This window comes from Haemorhous mexicanus, chromosome 3, assembly GCF_027477595.1.
Source record: "Haemorhous mexicanus isolate bHaeMex1 chromosome 3, bHaeMex1.pri, whole genome shotgun sequence".
In the NCBI taxonomy this organism is placed as follows: domain Eukaryota; kingdom Metazoa; phylum Chordata; class Aves; order Passeriformes; family Fringillidae; genus Haemorhous; species Haemorhous mexicanus.
In genome coordinates this window covers 73,825,503-73,842,602 of record NC_082343.1, presented here as the reverse complement: position 1 = coordinate 73,842,602, position 17,100 = coordinate 73,825,503, and the positions used below count along the sequence as shown (strand labels likewise).

At 38.3% G+C, this 17,100-nt stretch overlaps 1 protein-coding gene across 2 annotated transcripts in view; it reads right to left on the bottom strand.

Moving 5' to 3' along the window:
* Nucleotides 1–1,086: 1,086 nt before the first annotated feature.
* Nucleotides 1,087–17,100, bottom strand: part of PREP (prolyl endopeptidase) — an 86,507-nt gene continuing 70,493 nt past the window's right edge. For both annotated transcript variants that reach the window (XM_059842374.1, XM_059842375.1), the window contains 4 exons: nt 12,771–12,865; nt 9,534–9,665; nt 5,133–5,289; nt 1,087–4,346 (listed from right to left, as the gene is read on the bottom strand). In XM_059842374.1, the coding sequence (XP_059698357.1) occupies nt 4,052–4,346; nt 5,133–5,289; nt 9,534–9,665; nt 12,771–12,865 (679 nt within the window). In that variant the 3' untranslated portion in view covers nt 1,087–4,051. The remainder of the gene's footprint in view (nt 4,347–5,132; nt 5,290–9,533; nt 9,666–12,770; nt 12,866–17,100) is intronic.

The window sequence follows — 17,100 nt, the reverse complement described above, 5'->3', positions numbered from 1 at the left end:
ATTCTCACTAACACATTATTGCTTAGCTTTGGCTTTAAATGTTGAGTTTTCAATTATTCTTATGGAAAATTAGGAGGAACATTCAAACCACAGTCCTCCTAGTCCAGAATTTCAGTAAATTTCTGTGCCAGTAGCTAGTCCAGCTTCCACTGAGGGACTCTGTCACTAGGATTGCTCTCCTATGAATAAACTGAAGACATGGGCATATTCAGAATTTTCTATTCATGGATAATGTTATCTTGAGGACACACTATAGTTATCTTCAGGGACATGAGAACTGGAAGGCCACCCCACATCACTCTTCTGCAAGAGCAAGCTAAAAAAAGCCCAAGCAATGCTTTTTTTTTTTTTTCCCTCTCCTGGCATGCCATATCTGAAGGCAGTAGTAATTAACACAAGGAAAAATGAACAAAGTTGCCAAACCTGGCTGTTCAAACCAGTAGGACCTATCCACATTCTGAGAGGTCTGGACAAAGAGACAATTACACAAAAGTGGTCTACTAAAGATTTTCAAAGTAGAAAAGCTTGGCAGAAAATTGTGTGGTTGTTTATTAGCCTGGCTTCCAACTCCCTCCCTTGGCCTTCCCCCTAAGTCCTACTCAGCTTGGAAAACCCCTTTCACAGGAGAGACCGTCAGGAAGTCTATAAGCAGATCTTTAGGCAATCCTGAGGGGCAACCTCAGGCTAAAAATAAATAAATGACCTGGCAACATTGATCTTTGAAAGCTGCTCTTGCCGTACTGAATCCAGAAGTACTGCTGCTCATGTTTCTGCCTTCCTACAGGCAGATGGCAAAGCAGAGCCAAGTCAAGAAAATCCTGGTCCAGAAGCTCTAGGTGCCAGGGACAGATATCTGTCTCCAAACTCTCTCTTGAGCACCCTTTATTCTTACATACCCATAGGTCAGCTGCCCTCTTCCATCCCTAGACTATAGAGTGCAGCTCCCAGCTGAAATCAGTACATACATACACACACATAAATATATCTATACATACACATCTATCTTTTTTGCAGCTCCCAAAATGTAAGTCAACTCCAATGCAAAGGAATTCAAATCTCTCTGTAAAGAATATGAAGACTCTCAGCTTTTAAAAATACTTCTGATTTTTTTTTCACATAAATCAACACTAATGCAAATGTACATTCATGGGAGGAAAGACAACTAAGATATCTTTACACCAGTTGTGAAGACCATTAGGAGAATTATGTAAAAAGTTCATTTATTTCCACAAAAAACCAGATTTTTCTTCTGTAACATAAGCCTCATTCAGGGCTTTTTTGGGGAGGGCTGGATCTTGGTGCAAAACATCAGTATTTTTTTTTTCTAAGGTGGTTTTGAAAAAGCAGATATTTGGAAGGTTACCTTGCCCAGCTTGTGAATTTTGCTTCACAAACTGGAAACGGACACCATAAAACAAGATACAAGAGTATCTTCATAAAATAGCTTTTCCACTATAGAGAAAATAACCTTGAAACTAGAATAACAGAAATTTCATTATGTTTTATATAGCAGGAATGGTTTGACTCCAGGTCTATTTAATCAAAACCCCGAAGATTTAAATCCCACTATATTACAAGAGCATTACTCGCTCAGACTTAATTACAGATTCCAGTTGGAGTATGACCCTGTCTGCCTCAAAAGCAGCAACTCAGATAACAGGACAGCTTTGCAACATCTTTTTTTTGGCACCTGAATCCTGAATGTGGCACAGCTGATTAAGATCAAATAAATGTTGACATGATGACCCTGTTACAGAAACACAATGCCTTTCCAATACTCTGGAACATTTCCTTTGTGAGTGGTGTCTCCAGCAAGTAGCTCCACTTTCAGTACCACTGATTGCCAGTCAGAGAAATGTTTGTTTCCAAAGTCCTCAGATTATGGGTCATCTGTCATGACACTGAATCATTCACGGAACTCAGCTTCAACAGAAAGCTTCAGAAGGAAAAGGAGTTACTTTTAACCTGTGCCAGAAGTTCTGTGCTTGAGCAACTAGAGAACAAGGAAAAGCCTTTTCAGGAACAGACCTAGAGATGACTGAGCTGGCTGTACTCAGGCATCTGCAATTCAACGCACCGACACAGTTCAGCTCTATTTCTCAAACGTCTGAGGACCATGTTTCCACACACCCTATCCTGCAAAGCTCTGTATCAGAGGTGAACTGGGTACTGCCCCCTTGACAGAAACTATACTTTCAATAGAAAGCTACATGCCACAGCTATGAATATTTCAAATGGAGATGGCACAGCTTTATGTGCTTTGTTTATGCCACATGGGAAAGCTGTTGAAAATTTCTAGATGATCAAAGAAGGCAATTAATACACCTTTGGGAAGAGTGGGTGCTGAATCTGTACCCTGTTTTCACAGCCTGGAAGGAAAAAAAATTAACCCTCCCTCAACTCTCTACTCTGATCTCTGATTGTTTAATTCAATGCTGTGATCAGAATGCAAAAGCTCACAGAGTATTTTGTAAACAACTCTAATGCCCGTGGATCCCAAATAAATCCCAGATCACATACGTGTTTTAGGTGTGGTATTTCATATGAAAGCAAAAATAATTTTTTATTTTCTCCTAAAATCAAATTAGCCATACTTAATAAGGGCTTGGAGAGGATGATCTTCCATGGACTCCAGAGAGAATGAAAAGAAGTCCAGATCATGAGGGAAACACAGAGTGACTCTGGTACAAATTTATTTTAATTTTGCTTCTCTTTAGAGCATCACCCTCTCTTTTAAATACTTCTTCCTCTTCCTGCACCAAGACATTGTTTGTTTAGAGATAAAACTCCTGAGCCCAGAGTAAAAATACTGTCCATAGGGTCTAAGTATGAACACAATGACAAGCATGATTCTGGAAGATTACATCAGTTCATCCAAAAATGAGAAACACTTGTGTTTTGTGGAGGGGCAGCAAGACTAATAATAGTGGATCGAATACTTTTTTTCTCTGCAAAATCAAACTGTAATTCCTGCAGTGCATCCGAGATTAAACAGTAGGCAAATACTCACATCTGCTTTTACAGCTCTACAGCCTAGATGGGAAAATGGCAGTTCAAATAAAGTGCCTTTGTCAAATCACAGGGGAGTCTGACTATGAGCTCTTGCTGTTTTGCACCCAAAACTAGGTTATATATGCATGTTCAGATTTTGCCTGGTTAGAAAATGTCCTGTGAGAAGCATCAGGAAAAAACTGAATCTGAATATTCTGGACAAAGCTATGGCTTTGGGTTGGAGTGGGATTTTTTATTTTGTTTTGTGTTAGTTTATATTTTGTTCATTTATTTAAACCTGTGCCTGGTCTACTCTTCAGAAACAGTTAAAGAAATAATTTCACATGGGTTGTTGGTGAGTATCTGTATAGCTTGACTGAGATTACAGTAAGAATGTAAGATTTCATCAAGTTTTTCAGCCTCCAGTCTTCTCTTCTGTCGGAAATAAATGGCAGAAGAGAAGACTGGTGACATTTTGAAGTCTCTTTGGAAAGAAAGAAAGATTTAGCAAAATCATTATTATAGACTGTAACACGTTTATGAACAGAATGTAATATAAGCTTTTTAATAATATTTGATGCAACTGGATTACTGTCTCTTCAGTTTTTCATGGTTATCACTGAACACCTTCAATTTACATTCTTAAATAAATTACTGTGTAAATAAAATATGCTCAGAGATCTTGTATGTGAACAGTACTTACATTTAATTACAAATGATCTGGATATGTTTATAGGTGAAATACATTAAAACTGTTTACAGGAAGTAAGTTCAAATAGCACTAATTTTGAAATCTAAATTTTCACAACAGTACTGAGAGTAGCTCAGCTATTTTTTTGAACATGCTTTTCAAAATGGAATTTGGAATGCAGTAGAAAAAAAAAAATCAAAGAAATGCCAAAAAGAGGGAAGCACAGAAGATGAAAACTCCATAGCAGGTTGGATCAATAAAATATTAAACTGTAGTTCTTAAATGTAAGTACTACACCATGTTGTAGTGTGGCTGTTCTTAAATGTTAAAGCCCTTGTTTTCTAAAGGAGACAGTAATAAGCATTTTTCCTACTCAATCCACTCAAGATTTAGACACCGTGCTACAAAAGCGAACATATCTGACACTTCTTCTATAACTTTAGCAGTTGGCTTTCCTGCTCCATGCCCAGCCTTGGTGTCAACATGGATGAGAAGTGGATTGGTTTGTTTACTGCTTCGGCCCACAATGTACTGCAGGGTAGCGATGAACTTCAGAGAATGCAGAGGGACCACACGGTCATCGTGGTCTGCTGTGAGAAGCAGCGTGGAGGGATACTGGATGCCATCTTCTTCTGGTAGTTTGACATTGTGAAGTGGAGAGTACCTGAGAAAAACACACAAATGTTTCCATATCTTTTTCCTCAAGACGCAACAAGAAGGTCCTTTCCTACTGAAACCATCACAGTGGCATTTGTTAGCACTCAGAATAGAACAGTTCTCAGTTACATTAACCAGAATTGTGCTAATGGCAACTGACATGCAATAGTGGCCACAGATCTCTGGCTCTGAAATGTGAAGAAGCAAGTACATTTCTTTATTTTCAAGAGAGACACATGTGTACATCTCGCAGGAATGTCCAAAATATCAGGAGAAGCCAGCAGGGGAACTGCAGCAAAACCTGTCAAGTCCATAGCAGGATCCATCCTGCTGGAAACAGGGAAATTGAGACTCTCAACAGAAGCTGGGAAATTAATTAAGATCCCATTATGGTCTAGTGCCATTCAATTCTTACAAGTAAATCCAACCCACATATAATATAATTCACAAGGGTGACTGTCTCTCCCTCATGGTAAAAAAACCAATTTATGTAGTGGTCCACTTGAGAATATTCTGTTGTAATAGCCTAAAAGAGTCATTATTCAGAAAGAAAACCTTAGGAACTGTTAAAAGCTGCTAGGAGAACAAGGTCTTTGAAAACAGGACCACTTAATTCAACAGGACTTTGAAGATAGTCTTTGATGCAAAACTGACTTGTAAGGAAATGCTGAGCTCCCCAAATTCCATGTGGGAAATGAAGTAATCACTAGAATAGATATTGATCATGACAACTGGAAACTGTTGAGCAGACTGTGTGTTTTAACAACCACAGAAAGGATTTAAAGGCACTTACTTGCGCAGCCATTCGAACTGCTCCTTACAGTCAGAGCAACCATAGTCAGTGGTCCAAGCATGGCCGATGGTGTACTTGTGGAATTTGAGCATGTCCATCACTCCCACTTGGGCAATAGCACAACCAAACAGGTCAGGGCGCTGATTAGCACAGGCAGCTTCAGCAGGAGAACAATTCCATTAGTATTCAGGTCTTAAAGAATTAAGTTCAATAGTAAAAGGTTCACTACCAAGTCGTACTGGGAGTAGGCTGTCAGTGAATATGAAGTCAAATAGAGTTTCAAGCAAAACTAAGCAAACACACAAATGGATAAAAAATGTAACTCTGAAAAATGGCACGTTCAAAAGAACTTAAGAGCCATTTCTGTGCTCTTCGGACACCACAAATGCTCTATGAAAACTGCCTTTCAAACCACCAAATTAGGACTGAAGGAGAAATAAACTTTTAAAGCACGTGAGATTTTGAACTACTAAACTGAAGGTACCTAAACCATTTGCTGTTTAAACTTTTAATATTAGTTTCAAGAAAGAAAAGGGCATTAAGGATCAAAAGCCCTCCATTTACTGATAAAAGTTGTCTTCCATAATTACTATGTAAACCCATAAGAAAAGAGTTTTGATAAAAGCAGACGGTTACAAAACCAGTGGAATTACTTCAAATTAATGAAGTGAATTGCTGCTGTATTTTCTTGTTTTACGATTTTTATCTTCTTACAACTGGAAGGGACAATTTCTTTAAGAATAATGCTTGCCTCACATATTTTAAAAACAACTGCAATAGGCCCATCAAGCTGAGTGGTCAAGGTATAAGACTGGCAAGTGGGAGACCCCTCCTGTAAATTATTATCTGATGAACTAGTTATTTCAGTTTTCTCTGAGCTGGAGTTATCTTCAGCCATACTATAAAAAAGCCATCAAAACACACATCCCCTGTAAATACAACTGTTTTCTCTCTTACTGTTTATTCATTCAGTGTTTATCAGAGCCTGTAAGTAAGTTCTTTAATTTTGATTCCTGTTTCTTGATTTAAACCTTTTCCCTGGTGATTTTACAAATTCCCCTGCCTTTTTGAATTTTAAGAAACAAGAGCACTGAAATTTTCACTACTACAATGGATCCCAGAATCCCTTAATTAATTCAGAACTATTCACTGTGCATCCACGTGTAGGTATAATCTTTCCCAAATTATTCTTATCTCCTTGTTTCTGTCCATTGTTAAAATGGATTGATTATCACCACTCTTTGCCTCCTGCCAACCATGACATTGCTATGACATGACTTTGCTTCCAGCTCAGCAAGGACTTTCTTTCACAGCTTTTGAAAATCCAAGAATAGCTCCTCACCTAGATCACTGTTACAAGCCCCATATGCAGCCCAACTCCTTCAGATACCTCGAATACATTCGAAAGCTGCAACTTCAGCCTGCAGAATTCTTTCTTTTGTGTCAGCTATTATTTATTGGTTTCAACCAGCTTACCCATTAGAGAAGTCAGATTTACTCATCTGCAGCTTGTGGATCACTATGAACCACTTAAAACTTGGCATTACACTTGCCCCCTTCTGTTCCTCAGATATTCAGGCTTAGTAGTCTACAATTTCATATCAGAGTTCACTTAGGATCCTGCATGTGCACCATCTGGTCCTGGCAACACCCTACTTTTCATTGGATTGATTCATTCCAAAACCTTTCCTGCTGATGCTTCAACTGGAGTCAGCTCCCCAGAATATTCCCCATGAAGACAGACCCCTGCAGGGAACCCCCCACCCTCTCCTCAGGAGGGAACATCAAAACAAACAGACCATTTAGTTGTTCTGCTTTGCAATTAATGTCCTTTAATGCTCCTTTTACATCTCACTAACCTGCAAGTCCCACAGATCGTCTGGCCAGCTTCCTGCCCCTGATGAGCATAGAAAAATGTCATTGCTAATTTTAATATTGGAAGCAATTTGCTCATCAGTCTCCTGTGGTCTGTCTGTCCCTGCCAAGAGTTTACACTACACCCTATTTTCTTCATTTAAACATGATTTTTACTTTCTGAAAAATGAAATTTTACCTCTGGTCATCTCTGATATGTAACTATGCGAGGTCTTCCTTATTTATGAGTAATTTCCATAAGGTACATACAGTGCCTTAAAGAGATGCTATGTATGCTATGCCTTTTAACCTAAAGAGCAGATCTCTTCTCTTCAAGTTATCTTCTTTTATGAACATAAATTGTATTGTGGTAGGAACAAAAGCCAAAACAACTAGCATAACATTTTATTTTAATACTCTTTATTTCAGAGTGTCTCTTGAAGCACTGTGTCTTGCTCAGGATTTTGGAAGAAACTGCTCCTTGCTAGTTCTTTAAGTAGTTACTTCAGTGAAAAATCACTTATGGAGACACTCATGCATGCACATTACATCTTTTCAATTAGTCGTAATAATTATATGCATTAATAAAGTGTAATCTGGAACAACAATTTATTTGTGAATTTTATGCCCCTGTACATAGCTCTGAGCTTTGAAATTCAGTATGAAAATAAGCCCTCAAAATGTCGGAACTGGTTTTGTCTAGGCAAACATGAGAGGTCAAACACTGCATTTGCAGGGAGGTTTTCAGCTCACAGCTGTGCTGCTCTGCTCAGCTTGGGGATCACACTGCAGGACAAGGAAGTCTTGTTTTGCAGTTGAATGGGGCAAGACGAGCTCAGGGCTCTGCAGTCCTCAGGGTCACCTCCTGTTAGTCGGACTGAAAGGAAACAGTATTTTGGAAGAGTGACAATACTCTTCCTTGTCAGCTTTTTCTTCAATAAATAAGAATGAAGAGAATCTGGCAGTGGGTCTTTGAACCTACAGGATGAATTATGATCTCTAATGCTGCATAAATAACTATTGCAAAATTTATTTAGCTTTGATAAAAAACATCTTATAAGAACTTCCTGAATTCACCTATTCTACTCAGTCAAGAAAAATCCCTATCTGGCTCATCAAGAGCATGGAAATCCTGCTTGACTGTAATCTACCAGTAAATTCAAGGGAAGGATTCTAACAAGATTTTTTAGAGCAGGGGGGGTCTAGATTCCTAACACCTGTCTCCTACCAGAATGATGCATTTACTGTAGTTGTCACTTGCTTCCCCTGATTGACACAAGGAGCCCAGCTGAATAGTTCACCCAGTAACCTAGGGAGTTTTATGACTGAAGCTGGGTAGGATGTATCTCATCCTGACTGAAGCTGAAGTCCACATAACGACAAAGAAGTATTTTCAGATGTTATGCAATATATTCAAAGTTTAACTGCACTTCCAACTGTATATTTAGGCCCAACATAAAACTGACTTGTGCAATGCCTGCATTCCCAAATGGAGTACAAAGCCTTTAATCCTTTACCATATTCATCCATTTCTATTTTAAATGCACAAACACCTTCTGCCACTTGTTATTAAGAAGCATATAAGCAAAAACCAAAATATAGCTTTACAAGTACTTGTTAATCGATCTTTAAAACAATTGTTTTTAAAAATAATAATGCAGGTCTAGCCAAGATGGCTTAGACCAAAGATCCGTATAATTCCAAATTCTGTTTCTCATGCTGGATGCTAATTCAATGAAAAATAGAATAAAATCAATAGAGTCAGTATACAGGAGCTAATAAATACAAAAAGAAGAGCAAGCAGAGTGGGCCTAGGAAAACTGCTCATTTTCTATAATTCAGTGGTTTATGAACCTTTTTTACCTCTTTCTCACATAAGTAGCTCAAATCTGTCATATGGTCACCTTTCATACTGCTAAGAAAAAGGCAAACAGACCCTGATACTATTACTTTGAGTCTCATTTTCCTTTCAAAATTGCACAAAAAATCACCTTCTTCTTTCTCCTGTTACTTTCAGATAAGGATCTTATCAGAAATAGATTTTGTAGCTCTTAGACTGCTCAGAATATGAGATCTTTCTGTGACAAGACTTCTGTTTAAGAGGAGACTATTAATTTTCTTGAATTTAAGAACACAGCAGTGAATTTTAAGTGAACCAGATGCATTTGTAACAGACCACACACAGTTTCCCAATGCTACATAAATTAATAGTTCAGCGGCTATTTTGTAATGGTTAACCTGAAGAAGGAAAAATAAAAGAACCCCATGTTTTTTAAACCATTCTTACTTTCTGTGTGATTCTACCACAGGGTTAGCTCTTAACACACAAAACTGTGGGGCTTTTAACAGTCAGCCTTTGCCAGAGACTGCAGAATTCCAATGTCCTATGCAAACAGCAAATGAAGTACTACTGTACATATTTAACACCTGATATACACTAATGCATTGACACTCTGACAACTTTTGAGAAGAAGATCTCATCAATTTTTGTCTGATTACTTTAATAAGGCCAGCACCAAATCTGGGAAATAGACAAGCAGTTCTTACCAACTAAGAGGCCCCCATTTGAGCCTCCATTAATAGTCAGCTTCTTTGGGGATGTGTAGCCTTCCTTGATGAGGTATTTGGCAGCACACTGAAAGTCATCAAAGCAATTTTGTTTGTTGGCCAAGATACCACCTAGCACGGAAACAAAACAAATCAGTTGATACCATAAAATCCTTTTGATACCATCTCTTCAGAAAAACATGTGTCCAAAAATACCTGGGAACAATTCCAGTTTCATGAACATTTTAATAATTGATGCTGCTTAGAAAAACAGCAAAAATGAAAGATTCTGTCAACACAGAGAGGCTGTAAGATGGTTCTGTCAATACCTCTGATGCTTTCAGAAACTCTGAATAATAAATAGCCATACTGTGGAGTGAGTGCCAGGTAATGTTCCTAACCAGTGAAAGGAAAGCTAAAAGCTTTGCACAGCAAAATATACACAAAATGACCACATACACTTGAGGTTTAAGCTAATGGGACTTTAACATCATTAAACTCAGTGACAGTTTCTTAAGGCAATAAAGATTCAGCTTATAAAATTGGCTATATAAAATAAGCACTTCTAATTTCCTGGATATATAATATGTGGCTGGTAATTTACTTTTTTTTCCTATTAGTTGTTTTCAAACCAGATGATATAAAGCTATGGTCAAAAAGGGACTTCAGAGTTCCATCTTGCTTTGAAATCTTATAAATTATCTTTCAATATGGAAATGCTTAAGATACTGCCATCATGTTGAATGAAATTCCAAATGTCATCAGATGTATAAGGGAACAAATAATGACAGAAAATGTTGGTTCTGATGACATCATTGATAAGACTTCCAAGTCTGAAAAAAAATTTTTTTTAGAGCAGGGTGGGATAAGGAAGGAAAAGGATGCTTTAATAGAAGAGTATCAACTTAGAGAATTCACAGTTGTCCAAATCTTGCTTGTTTGGCAAGAGACTAAAACTAGATCCTCCTCAAACGTTATCATACCTAAAGACCATGGTAATCTCAGTCAATTAAATGCTAGTAAGAAATGGGAACTAGGGAGAAAATCCTTGCATTCCTGTAGCAAAGGCAGTGGCCCAGCCAGGCAAGCAGGGCTTATAGGATACAGAAATGGAAGACCAGTTCCTTCTACTTTCTTTAAAAGATGGATGTTTATTCCGAGCTGATTGGCTACGGTTCCCCCTATGGTCCAGGAACCTCCAGGACAATTAATTTTACCCTAAATTAAGTTAGATGAGCAACAGTCTCGAGGTGTCTCTTTATCTCCATTCTCCATCAAGTGATCCTTAGACAACCAGTTTACAATGGTTTTGTAAAACCTTTTTTTCTGTCACAGAAGTTTAGCAAGATAAGTCCGACATTTAGTCATAAAGATCTTGTAGAATTGGAACCAGTACATTTGTAAGTTTTTGTGTTTTTTTTTTTTTTTGAACAAATACACATCATTCTTGTATTAACAAGACCGTTGAAGACAAACATACTGGGACAACCAAAAAGTCTTTAAGTATGTGGCAATAAAGGAGAAATAAATCTTACTCCTTTCTCAAAACACCAGGCTGGTGTAAGGTCAGAATCCTATTTATAAAATTAAACCTAAGCGAAAAAACATTCTGTAAATGCTTCTGGAATTAAAAAAGAACAGATACATATTTTATTTCAAACTGCAATAAAAGACTTGGGTCAAAATCAAGCAGGAAATAGGTGGATCAAAGAAGCATTATCATATTAAGATAAATTTTATTAAAATCTACTACAAATCAATCTGCAAATGAAAATTAATGAAGGATACTTCATCTTTAGCAACAATATCCTGTATCTGCAAGCACATACAGCTTCTATTTATGAAACTATTACATAATTAACTCAATTGTGAGGAAATGACCCAGACAAATAGTTACCACAGATGAAATAGTAAAATCAAGATGCAATGATATGGAAATACCATTTTGTCTGATAAAAAGATATTATGGATTACTGCCATGGCAAATTGCTAGATCATAAGCACCACTGTTTTAGTACATTTGCCTTGCTGACAACATTCCCAGCAACTTATGCACCAGATTCTTGGAATACGAGTGAAGTGTCACCATTAAATAAGGATAGGTATGTTCCTGAGATAAGAAGGACTTTTTCATGCTTTTTCCCCTGGTGCAGGAATGTGGACAGTTGTCAACAATAAGGCAAATGGACAAAGACAATTAAATGATTAAGGCAAGATGGGAAAAACATGGACAGAAATACATCAAAAGTGTTCAGAAAACAGGAAAAGAGATTGACAGCTTTTCAGTGTTTGACTGAGTTTCCCTGTGGCATGACAGCTTAAAAAAAACCCTAAAAGGTCAAATGGTCGCCTACAAGTTGGATCCCCCAAGAATGTGGAGGGGATGATGTGAATGCACTTCTGGAGCTGACGGTTTTCATATGAACTTCAATCACAGAATCACAGAACCATTTAGGTTGGAAAAGACCTTTAGGATGGATCATCAAGTTCAACTGTTAACTCAGCACTGCCATGTCCCTAAGACACTTCTATGTGTCTTTTCAATGCCTCCAGGGATGGTGACTCAACCACTTCCATGGCCAGCCTGTTCTACTGCTTGAAAATCCTTCTGGTGAAGACATATTTCCAGTCACATTCATCAAATATTTAGAAAAAAAAGGTCTATTCATAAATGATGCAAAAACAATATAGAAGAGTTTATACTCTGAACTCAAGAGTTCACACCTTCCATAAAGTTCTGCAATTTTTTTTTTTTTTGGTGTGTGTGTGTGTGTGTTTGATACCAAGAGAGTCTAAATAGCCAGTGTTGTTGTCTTGGGGATTTAGAATTGGGAACCTGCAAAAATGAAAGAGGTATGTGAAAGCAAGCCAGGTCTTTTGCAATAGGCAGATATTTTTTGTAAGATCAGTTCAATATAAATAGCCACATTTTCCTGTGTTTAACTCCAGGGAACTTGATATTACTTAAAAAACCCGAATGATTTTGTTGGAAAATATTGTCTTTGTACAAAATTGTTTTTAAGTAGGCTGCAAAAATGAAAATAATCTAATGAAAACCATCAAATTAACACTGGACAATGTACAAATCTAACATTTAAGTATGGAAAAAATGTTACTTTTTTACAGAATAAGTAAAATGCAAAAGGAGATGTGAATATGGAAGAAGGAATGAAAAGAAAATGTTGCAATTTGCATTGCTAAGCCTGCAGTTTTTTTCCTGTGCTGTGACTGACTTACCTTTGTGCCAGGTCTCTCCATATTCCCCCCCGCCCCTGATGTTCGCCACTGCTAGAACACCTCCCAGGTGTCGCACAAAAATAAGTCTTGACACGCTGAAAAAGCAAACAGATAAGAGGATTATTTTTATTTTCCAATTTTTATACACCTACCACTTCTGCAAAAATACTTTGAGGGAAAGATCTCTCCCAAAGTCGATGAAATTGCAAATTAAGTCCCTCTTGATGGTGAACCTGAGTAGTCAGGCTTTTTTTGACGGTTATCCATGGAAATGAAACTCCCAGCAGCTTTAGGAGAGGAAGGAACCATGCTGGTCTGTTTTCCTCCCTCAGTTCTGCCCTTCAGAGGAGAGTGGCCAGTGGGAGTTTCATTTCCTAGCAGTTTGTCCTAGCAGATGATCACTGAGAATGTGTCACCATTTACAAAAATTATCTTCAAAGCCTGAAGTCTAGTCTAGTCTAGTCTGCAGACTAGAGTTATACAGTACCACTGGACCTCCATAGCTTTCTGAATTGTTCCTCCGTCATGGGACCTCCACTTCCTCAGAGAAGAAAGGAAGATTTAGCCCAAAGGAAGAAATCAAAGAATTAAGACTTAGGATCAGCACTTGATTTTTGTTTATGAGCAGCTATTTTCAACCTAACTTCTGCTTAATATACTTCTTTTGGACCTTTGCAAGAATGTGTTTGCAAAGAAAAACTCTGTATCTACCATTCTTCTGTGCCATGGTCAGCAGTCAAGTCATCAGGGGGCCAATCCCATTCTTATTCATTTTCCCTTAACATTGTTAAACACAAAACAAATAATATAACATAAGATTACAGGCTCTGCCTTCCCTACTATCTCGTGAAACTACCTGAAAGCTAAAATAGCGTATTTTCTAAATGCCAAATTGCAAAAGTATCAAAGATTGAGGCAGTAGCTTAACATAGTCAAAGCTGCAGAAGGCCAACCACACATATGCAAAGGAGACAAGTAAAATATTAACATTTAACCTCAACAAGTCTTTTTTTCCCCTCTAGTAGGTTTAAATTTCTTATTTACTTGAATTCTTTGTTCACCCCGAAACCACTGTCTGCAGAAAATAAATTTGTTCAACCACAAGGGCAAGGACTGTGTCTTTTTACCTTTAAGTCCCACTGCAGCTTATCAGAAATGGCTTGAAAAATGGCAGTCTTACAGTATGTCTCCTGTGGATGTAGTGTATCACAACAGGTAAAGTTTTCATACCTCCCAAAGCAATTACCTATGTAATGGCACATGTTCTTGAGAGTATATATCAAGGAGTAAGGAAATGAAAAGGAAAGCACAAGGATAACTGGTAAGAGATTTCTGCATTTTCGTAACCATCAAAGGAAAAGCTTCCACCTAGGCTGCTTATCCGGCCCATCAGATGTCTCAGGAGCCAGGAATTCTCTCAGCCTCTCTAAAATGAATTCTTAAGACCATCACTGTGAATTACATTTTCCTTAGACTGCTGTGAAATGCTAATCAGATGCAAGATTGATATTCTAGAAGCACATAGTGCAAAGGTCAGAGAATATTATTACTCTGTCAAACTCCAGGACTCTTAACTTCAACAGGCTGCTACACAGCTAATGTGGAGTAACCTGACAGTAGGTTGCTTCATGAGACTGTGGCTTCTTAATTTTTGTTATGTAGAGTCACAAAACCTCCCAATATATTCTGCACTTCCTTTCCCTGTCTACCTCAAACTTTGGACCTCTTGATCCAAAGTTACTTGATTCCCTAATCACCAGAAGTAGCAAGTAAGAATTACAGGTAAGGTAAGGTAAGAGCTTGCTTCCCAAACATACTCCCTGAAAATACTTAAAAAAAAAAATAAATTATTCCACAACAGAGTCTATCCTCTTCCATCTGCTGAAAGAAACTGTGCCCATCTGAAGGATCATGGTGAGTCAGGACCCTAACTTGACCAATATTTTGAATATTTGTAACAAACTTTCTCAAAGTTTTTCTCTTAAACTTTACTTAAGTTCAAGGAACCAGGTTTTATAAGTACAAATTCCAATCTTATTATTTTTTAAAAAGTGAAAATTCCAAGTAATCAGACAGCACAAAGCTCAAGTTTCACACAACACCCTATTTCTGCCTCCTGTGTTTTTCCAGGTGGATTCTTGCTTCCAGATTTGATTTGAAGTCAGCTTGGTGTCTGAGTCACAGCAAACTGCCCAGTCAACCTCCATGGCTATGAAATGTCTCATTCTGCAAAACAAAGTCTGGCTCCCTGCTCTTCCCAACAGTTTCTGTAGCCTTTTGCTGATTAGCCCTGCTCTTCCTTCTCTCCTGGAAGCAGGGTAAAGGAAAGGGCAACAGAGTCAAGATGGAGTCAGTGGAGGGATCAGAAGATAGTTCCCACCATGGAGAGCTCCTTCCAGACCCTCTAATCACTCTTAAGGAGCATAAAACAAGAAATAATAAATCAGATATTGTTTTTTACAGTAGAGAACAATGTGAGGAGCTGTGCTTCACAGACCAAGAACACCTCTCCAGAATTACTGATCTGCTGTGAGGTATTAGAGTTGACAGAAAAATGCAGGCTAGTGCACAGGTGATGGGGAAACAGTCCTGAGCCACTGGACTTGGTTGCTTTTTAAGCTTTTGTGGAGCTGAAGAGAGCAGTGACAGAATAAGCAAAAGGAGTAATCCTCCACTCTGCACTGAGGGCTGACCTTTCTCCAGGCTCACAGACTCTCTTCCCTGCACTACCTCTTTGCTTAAAGGCTGGGAACAACATGGCAGTGATATGCAATTTCACAGGCTGCTGCACAATCAGCTGTATTCCAGGGTGACTTAGAAATTGCTTCTCCTGTACCCACGCAGGCACACACAGAACAGTGAAGGAAAACATGTTGGTTCCTACAGTGTAGTTAGCCAAATCTGAGGCATTAGTGGTGGGTTTGTGATGGCATTTCCTCAGCAGCTCTGCCAAGCCACTGGTATCAGCTCCATCAGCCTTCACTTGCACTTGCTATGTGGGCTGTATAATTAATGACAGTGCTCTAGCAAGCACCATCTCAAAATGCCACCAAACGAAGCTCCCCAGTCCAGAAAAGCATATGAAAAATGCATGCTTGCATTCAAAAATAAACCACTACAGTAACTGACTTAATGACTTTGGCCTATCATTCTTGCAGTTATTTCTGAATCCTGAAACCTGTTGGTTTGTTTCTATTGCTTTCAGTGAAAAGGATTTTTTTTTCATTTTTGATGTGAAAAGGAACATCAGTTTGTGAATTAAGCAGAAATAAGCTCGCCAGACCAGAGAGCTTGTTTACACTAATGGGTGTGAAATACCAGTAAGAAAATACTGTACAGGCTGGAAGACATACAGGACAGAATTGAACCATTGGAAAGGAGAAGATGGAATGCTTTGTGGAAAGTTTTAAGAGTCTTAAGTTTAAGTAAAAAATCCTAGGAGTATTTAGCCAGGAATTTTTGTTTGCTTTTTTTTTTAAAGGTAAGCTGGCTCCTACTGGTTACATTTCCATGGCCACATCTCAGCTCAGAATCAGGTGAGTGATGTAGCAAGCCTCAGCCTTGGCCATCCTGTAGCTGCTTTCTAGCACTCTTGCCTGTAGTCAAAAAATAAAACAAAAACCAACCAACCAATCAACCAACCCGAAAAAAAAAACAAACCAAAAACTTCACCACCAAATCGTGGTGTTGGGCTGTGGATGGAACAGCACTTGGATTTGGGAACTCCTTGTGGAATACTGCAGAATGCAGTAACAGAGATGGAGCATAACATTAGTGGAATCTGCCAGGTAAAGGGTGAACTGGACATCCTGCCTTTCTGACATAAATTCCCTCTTGCAATTTCCTTTCCCTGATTTTGCCTGCCTACTTTTGGAACACATTCCCTTACCAAGTACTCAATTCTCAGGTTATTAGTCATAAACATGTATTTGAAGGCTTTGGCTTTTCTTTTTTTTTTTTTCTTTTAGAAAGAGAAAGCTGAGAAATCATATCTTGATATTACAGGGAGAGAGTAAGGAGGGAGGTGTGGCCAATCATGTTTTATTTACATTGTCAGTGGGATAATATATTTTGATCTGGAGGTCACTAATAGTTCTCTGTGCATTTACTTTTAAGGGATTGTTACAGATTCATATTCCTAATTTATGAACTGTACAATGAAGGTATCACAGGGTTCAGGAAAATATAGGTCACTGCTCCTACCTCCCATCTTCCTCTCTTCTAAATGTCAGCTGCACCCTTTTGCTGCTGCTTGCTGGACTCCTACGAGAATCAATTTTTAGCTAGCCAAAATGGCAGAAAACCACCCACTCCGTTTTGCTGGATAGTT